This window comes from Lactuca saligna, chromosome 1 (assembly GCF_052625555.1).
Source record: "Lactuca saligna cultivar CGN05327 chromosome 1, ASM5262555v1, whole genome shotgun sequence".
Taxonomy (NCBI): Eukaryota; Viridiplantae; Streptophyta; class Magnoliopsida; order Asterales; family Asteraceae; genus Lactuca; species Lactuca saligna.
Genome location: NC_136417.1, coordinates 72,015,191 through 72,023,139, shown reverse-complemented (window position 1 = coordinate 72,023,139; position 7,949 = coordinate 72,015,191). Strand labels below are relative to the sequence as shown.

Below are 7,949 nucleotides of genomic sequence, written 5' to 3'. Positions count from 1 at the left end.
CTTGGCCTTCTACAACCTTGATTCCTTTGCAATTTTCTTTTTGTTGATAGTCGTTGACTAACCGTTGTTTGAGTAATATATTGCCATTCCTAAAGAAAAAAGAAAGCAATGTCTAAAATGTCATGTACTCATGTAATTGACGTAAATCACTAAAATTACACGATTTAAACTAAAACGGAAATAAATATAGCCAAATATCATGATAAACTTGAGAACATTATGTAATTGACGTAAATCACTAAAATTACACGATTTAAACTAAAATGGTAATAAATATAGCTACATATCATGATAAATTTGAGAACATTAAATTCAAAGTTCTATAAAGGTATATGGGCTTAAAGGTTGGCCTATCACAACATATGATCCCCATGTACATGTTGATGTTTCTATTTCCAAGCATCCATTGCAAAGGTTGTAATTCCTTGTCACATCCCTGTACCAATTAGTAACTTCTATTACAACATATTTGGTCACTGTGCCTTTTATTTATTCTTATGAGATGAGTGATATATATGAGTGTCAAAAAGTATACCTCACTTTCTTGATCAAGTATATCCGAATTCCTCTAAGATAAAGTTCTAAAGCGCATTTTCTCTTCTCATGAAACCAAAAATAAAAATAATACATTAGTTATTATTCACATACACCCACGTGCGTAAAAGAGTAGTTATAATTGGATCTCTAAATGATTTGGGTTTTGATCTAGTTATGATATTTTTGTGAAGAAACTTACAAAAATCCCATACTGATTGATCCAACAAATCAACCAATTTAGATAGATCAATACTTGGGTCTATCGACCATTTAGGTTGATCCATTTTAAAATTAAAAATCATTTTATATTTCGGATAATTAAATAAATAATGATTCATATATATTTTAAAATAATTAGACCATGGTCTATCTATTTAAAAATAAATATGTGATGATCCATTTATTTTTAAAAAAGTTGGGTCAATGATCAGATTATGTATTAACTAATTGGCCACATAATTATGCATCTACTTGGATCATAGTTCAAATCATGGTTTTGATAAGAACGATACATACCGTTAAATTGGGAGTTCATCATAAACTCTGTGTTGTGTAAGAAGTATGCTCCTTTAATTATTTCAAAAGCAGAAAGATCTCCACCATTGATGTGATTCCATGACTTGTAATAATCCAACGGATCTTCATCTTCATTTGTGCTTCCATCATCATACACAAGCTTCACCCCACACTCCTTTATAATTTGATCTACTTCTGCCTTTGCAATAACCGTAATCTGGTCACCACGTTCCATCTCATCCATCCCAAACATCCAGTGGCTTAACAATATTTGGCAATCTCCACCTACATTGACTTTGTAAACATAATGATTGTATACCCATGTGTGCTTCTTTGTTATATTATGAAGTATGATCATCGGCAAATAACGAAACTCCTCATTTGGAAATAAAATCCTCTTCTCAGGAAATGGAACCTTGTGTATACAGCAGAAATTCAATCCTCTGACCTTATTACGAGATGATGGTATGGTAAATGATATTGATGCCTGCTTACTTCTACGCCTGATCCAATTCGGCATCTCTTGGCCTCCATAAATTGTGCTGAAGATTCCAAATTCATAATACATCTGCCAAATGCAACATGAATTAATACCCAAATTTATACATATTGACACAAAGATGAATAGTTTAACTAGAGGAAACCTGAATCTGAGATTCTTGTGCTCGTTTAGACCAAAAATGAGTTCCCACGCGCATTTCATTAAGGAAGTCTAAATTTTTCCAACCTAAACTATGTAAAGCTTTTTCCCCAACACTTACTATTGGTTGGAGTTTGACCATGCCTTCAAATTCAAATGACAATGGTGCTATATAATCTGAATACACTGATAAATTGAGTGGGCGGATTTCTGGATCAAGTGCAACTCTTCGTAGTGAAGAGATATGAGAAGAATAGAGGATCAACTTTCTTAGTGTATGTGGAGGATACTCAACTGACTTTAAATATTTACAGTTTTCTAGGCTAAGTTTCTTAAGTCTAGGAAGGCTTCTCACACAATTGGGCAAGGAAACAATAGGATTTTCATCTAAATACAATTCTTCTAATATGGGTAGGCAACTGAAGTCTATGGGAAAGGATTTGGTGGACAAATTATTTTTTGCAAGTGATAACTTCACTAAAGATCTCGATAAAAAGCTTGCAACAAACTTGAAATCACTTGGTATAGCCCCCAAAATGCTGGATGGAGAGGTTTTTGCGTTTATGACAATGTTGTTTACATTGAATATTTTCGGTGGATCTATATCTCTTATCTCAAATTGAGATTCACCAAGATTACAACCCTCTAACAATAGTGTTTTAACGTTCTTTAACATGCTTATAGTTCTTGGTTGGTTTTCAAGCTTGTTACAATAACTTAGATCAACGAGGACAAGTTTAACACATTGCTCAATTGATTCACAAACCACAAGTAAACCAATGCAATTTGTAAGTATTAACCTCTCTAGAGCAGGGAGCTCGCCAAAGCCAGACACTATATGGAGTTGTTCACAGAAACTTAAATTAAGTATCTTTAGTGATTCAAGCGACATTTTGTCATTTAAAGATGACCCGATTACCTACAACATTGCAAATAGGTTAAATTAGCAATCCATTTCATGAACTTAATATGGAAGAATAATAAATTTAGATAAGTTACCTTGTTCCTACTCTCAAGTCGTGGATTTATATCACAAATACCAAATGATTGAATATTGCTATATGACATGTCAAGGGCAACCAAATTCTCCATTTGTAAGTCTGATGGTATAGTCTTTAAAGGGAATCCGTGCATACACAACCATCTCAATTCTTCTGGAAACTTGTCATAAGACCCATCAATTTGAACATAATTGAGTTGCAGTAGCATCAAATTATCCATATTACCCAGCACATCCGTTTTCAACTTAAACGACGATCGTAATTTTTCATTCTCAAGCATTCGCATGTCAAGAGCCAGGCCTAGAAGATTTCCCTTACCCTAAAAAGAAATGTAATATATATATATATATATATATATATATATATATATATATATATATATATATATATATATATATATATATATATATATATATATATGTGCAAAATTTCAACAAGGAACCATTTTAAACCATAGAATCAAGGAACCATTATTTTTTCAAATTTTAGATCTTATTATTAATCGCAAAATAATTCTAAAAATATAGAAATTCATAACTTTTTATCTTATGTCCATTGATATTAAATTTGATAAAAAAAATTACTTTACTTTTTTTTATATGTTCAGATTCACATTATGAATCTACATTATAAATCATTAATTTTGTATAAATTCACTGTATGAATCTACACAGATTTCACAGCATAGATATTTTCACAGGGTGAATCTAGACAGATTCACAATGTAAATTTAAACAAATTCACAGTGTGAATCTGAATAGATCAATTTTTTTAATCAAATTTGATGTCAAAGGATGGAGGATAAAAGGTTATGAATTTCTATGTTTTTAGTTTTTTTTTTTTTTTTGATGAAAAAATTGCTCTAAAAGTTAAGAAAATATTGGTTTATTGGTTCTAAAGTTTAAAATGATTCCTTATTGAACCCAACCTTTTATATATATATATATATATATATATATATATATATATATATATATATATATATTACTAACAAGTATAGATAAGCAGACACCTTTTTCTGTTTCAAAACTTTGAACGACTCCTCATGACACCATAATCGACTTCGCTTCCATGGTTTTTCCAGTGATTCTTGACGTACCACAAATCTTCCCATGTCTCTAAGCAGTTGATGCATCATTAGTTTGTTATTCTCACCAACACTAAGCATGCATCTATCGATTAGATTTGTGATCCCAACTCGTGTGTTTATAGCACAAGCCTTTAATATTGTTTCGGTAACATCCCTATCCATTCCAACAAAAAAACAAGCAATATGCTTAAATAAATCCTTGTCATTTTCGGATGGCAAAGAGTCAAAGCTCATTCTTAAGACGTTATTGATGTGAGAACCAATTTCTTTCTTTAGCCCTTTTATACACTCTTCCCAATAAGCTACATCTCGATTATATAGAGACTTGCCCAAAACTTCAAGAGCCAATGGATGTCCACCACAGTATGTCAATATATTTTCTAATACCTCTTCAAAACCTGTATTGGGATTTTTGCACATGAATGCATGAAAACACAAAAGTTCTCGTGATCCAGTTTCACATAAGCCTTGAAGCAAGTGCTTTGCATGCTTGGGTTTAACATTTGTTTTGAATAGCGCGCAACTCTTTGTCAACCATGCATCATTTGTCGTTAATATGATTTTGCTTCCTTGTTGAAAACCTCTACTTCCAAGTAATGCATCTAACTGTTGAACACTATCAACATTATCAAGAACTAGAAACACCTTTTTATTCTCTATTGCATTCTCTATTTGTGAGGTGCATATAGAATTATAATGGAATTGAGTTGGACTTGTTTTGGTAATGTCACCACAGAGTTGTTTTTGCAAATCATGCAACCCATTATATTTGTCAACACACCTCCTACTAATATCTTCAATGTAACTACTTGTGTGGAATTCTCGAAAATTTGACCAATAGACATATTTTGCTAAAGATGTCTTACCGATTCCGCTCATACCCAAAATAGTGAGTATGTCTCCTGTATACGAGGAATCATCTTTCAACCATGAAGTGACAAATTTGATGGAATTGTTCATCCCAATAAGTTGCGGCATACCATTTCTTAAGGGTATCTGTAATCTATGACAAATGTCCTTAACAATCTCATCAATGAACTCCGCCTCTAGCCTGGAAACTTTCTTTTAGTTATTAGTACAAAAAGCAATCTACCAAAACAATAAAGCGGATTTGCAGATTTAATATATCCAAAGATTATAAATCAAAATTTGATCACATTATAAGGTTTATATGATTGCCTCTATAGTCAATAGTGATCGTGTATATTGATGAGGATATACGAATACAATTTAGAAATGTTAAGTATGAAAGAGGGTAATCACAATTCATTCTACAACTATCGACATCAATAGACAACCATATATTCAGCCATATCTAGAATATTCTTGTATACACATATTAAACTAAGCCATATCTAGAATATTCTTGTATACACATATTAAACTATTATTTTAATAATTTCACCTCAGAAGTGTATCATGATTGTATCTCTGACGATATACGATTATCTAATAGCATCTCCAATGGTTAAGTTATTCTAAGACTTAAAACTATTGTCACATCATCATTCTAACAACTTAACCTATAATTAAGTAACCACTCTAATGGTTAACCTCTTCTAAAAGTTTTTTTTTTATAATAGTTTACCTAATTTATCAATATCTATCTAAAATGTTCTATAAAACCCCTTTAATTGATTATTCTTTTTTTACACATACATTATATTTTCATTTTATTAAAAATATTGTTTCAAAAGAAATATATTACTAACATATCGTTCGGAAAAATTAATACGAAAAACTATTACGGAATAGTCACAAATAAATAATGAAATATATATATATATATATATATATATATATATATATATATATATATATATATATATATATATAACCATTATAGTTTTATATTTCATAAAAGAAATGTTATTAAATATTTAATACAAATATTTAAAACTAAAAGATATTTAAGAAAGAAATTGAAATATATTAAAAGTATGAGGGATTAATTGACAAAACATATAAGTATATTGACAACTGCAATATATATATTGAGTGGTCAATTTTAAAAAGCAAATAAGTTTTTCTCCCCAATGGTAACAAGCTCTTAATAATAAAAGGTCAATGATAATGGAGATGCTCTACGATCATAATATTTATGTATAACTAGATGGGGAACCCCCACGTTGCGGGGATCGGATGCGACACTTTTTTCCGTTATTTGTTTTTTGAAAATGTTTATAGTTTGAGTTGCTCATTCTTTCCCTCTTTAACTGATCTATAAACAAATAAATAAATAAAAAATAAAAAAATATCAATGAATCTGTAAGCAAAACTAATAAAGTGACAATTAAACGAAAACATAGGAACCTATAATGTCACAAATAACCAACGGAAGTAGAGGGACAAAAAAAACAAAAATGAAGCAAATGACCCAAATATAATTAAGGGACCATTCCTACCAAAAAATATTAATATGACTAAATACTAATAATATGTAATAAAATACGAAGGTTATGAAAAATTCAAACGAATGTGAAAGGATTGTTTGTGAACAAAAGCATAGGGTAAATATTATATATATATATATATATATATATATATATATATATATATATAGAATTGAGCCCCACAAACCTGTCAAAAGTATAAGGATCATTATTCTATCACTATAAAAAATTGATTTATGCGATCATATAGTTGAAATTTTGGATTCAATTTTATGCATCTTCTTTATGATGCTACATCAAAAATATATTTGATAATATTGATGAAAGTTACTGAAGAAATGCATAGAGAGGATACAAAGTGGACATCTCATGTAGTAATCAAACAAAATTAAAGCAACATGGAGCTTTGGATAAAAAGGAAAAAAAGTAATTACCAGCCCTTTACGTTCTCTCCGCTTAAATTAGCAACTTTTGTAAGTGCTCTACTCCAACGACTGATCTTTTGAGCCATTTGACTTTTTTTATTTGCATTTGTCTGTGTCTCCATCTGCTGCCTGTGCTTAGCCATTGCAATTCCAAAGGTACTTTCTTGCTTTCTGATATGGGTGGGCTCAACATGATAAAAAATGGGGATAACAATCTGGTTGGATGTCCTACGTTGCTCAAGGATCAACAACAATTCATCAAGGCACCATGACGAATCAGCGTAATTCTTGGACAAAATGATAATAGAAGCCCTAGATGCTTTAATTGCACTCTCCAATTCCGGTTTCAGATCTTCTCCGGTTTTAATCTCATCATCATCGAAGAAGACGGTAATATTGGCGGCGATGAGGGCCTTATGAAGGTGATTGGTGAAACTATGACGAGTGTCACAGCCTCTAAAACTTAAAAATACGTCATGTTTCAGACCATGAGTATGTGAAGAGGATGATGATCCTTCTAGGATTCAGAAAGAACAGTCATCATGATGTGTAATGGGAAGGTAAGACTGTTTCGAGATTAGATTTATAATCAAAAGAATATAAAGCAAGACCCAAGTCAACGACTACTGTTTATTGTTTGACATGTTAGGAAATTGAAATGAATGGATAATTACATCCACTAAGAAATTGGATGGAAACATACCGATGAAAAGGTTTTGTTTTGTTTTGTTATTACCGTATAATAATATAATAATGGGGAATTGCCATCAAAACGCCGGTGAATAAAAATCAAACGGCAAACAAAAAAAAACTTATATGTTCATGCAGTTTTAGTATTGCAAAATACATTTAAAAAAAAAAAAAAAAAAAAAAAAAAACTGTATATATATATAGATATATATTAGATAGACAAAACTGCAAAAATGGTCCCGTGGTTTCTTATTTTTTGTGGTTATGGTCCAAACGTTTGAAAAGTAGCAGATTTGGTCATTTTCAATAAGTTTTGTTGTGGTTATGTCCCTCATCCGTTAAGTTCCTTAAAATGATAATTTTACCCCTAGGGACCATGTTCACAGTTTTGTTTTTTACTATACTATAAGGACTATTTTTGCATATATTCTATTTTATTTTAATAAAGTATTATATATTAATAGATATTATTTTTAATATATAATATTATATATTAATAAATATTTTTTTATTGGATTATTAATTTATTTTAGTTGATTTTTTTTAAAAAAAAAATGTTGGAGTAATTTTTTTTATTAAATTATTATATATCAATACATATAGTTTTTAATGTATAATATTTATATCATAATAAATATTAAATTATTGGATTATTAA

General features: G+C 30.1%; 1 protein-coding gene across 3 annotated transcripts; it reads right to left on the bottom strand.

The window, feature by feature from the left end:
* Nucleotides 1–200: 200 nt before the first annotated feature.
* Nucleotides 201–7,180, bottom strand: LOC145039739 (disease resistance protein RUN1-like). 3 transcript variants are annotated; one of them, XM_078987766.1, is made up of 7 exons: nucleotides 6,612–7,178; nucleotides 3,707–4,835; nucleotides 2,693–3,013; nucleotides 1,698–2,612; nucleotides 1,054–1,621; nucleotides 536–597; nucleotides 201–455 (listed from the first exon to the last, which is right to left on the bottom strand). In XM_078987766.1, exons 1-6 carry the CDS (start codon nucleotides 6,743–6,745, stop codon nucleotides 569–571), a joined length of 3,096 nt encoding a protein of 1,031 aa, XP_078843892.1. In that variant the 5' UTR covers nucleotides 6,746–7,178; the 3' UTR covers nucleotides 201–455; nucleotides 536–568. The 3 variants fall into 3 exon arrangements, with proteins under 3 accessions (XP_078843892.1, XP_078843886.1, XP_078843894.1); XM_078987760.1 differs by having other exon boundaries at nucleotides 201–436; nucleotides 6,612–7,177; XM_078987768.1 differs by lacking the exons at nucleotides 201–455; nucleotides 536–597 and having other exon boundaries at nucleotides 1,185–1,338; nucleotides 1,502–1,621; nucleotides 6,612–7,180.
* Nucleotides 7,181–7,949: the final 769 nt, after the last annotated feature.

Coding starts and splice junctions, on each gene's coding strand:
- LOC145039739 (XM_078987766.1), bottom strand. CDS start 6,745: ATGGCTAAGCACAGGCAGCAGATGGAGACACAGACAAATGCAAATAAA. Junction 3,014..3,706: donor AAGTTTTGAAACAGAAAAAG/GTGTCTGCTTAT, acceptor ATTTCTTTTTAG/GGTAAGGGAAATCTTCTAGG. Junction 598..1,053: donor GATGAACTCCCAATTTAACG/GTATGTATCGTT, acceptor TTTCATGAGAAG/AGAAAATGCGCTTTAGAACT.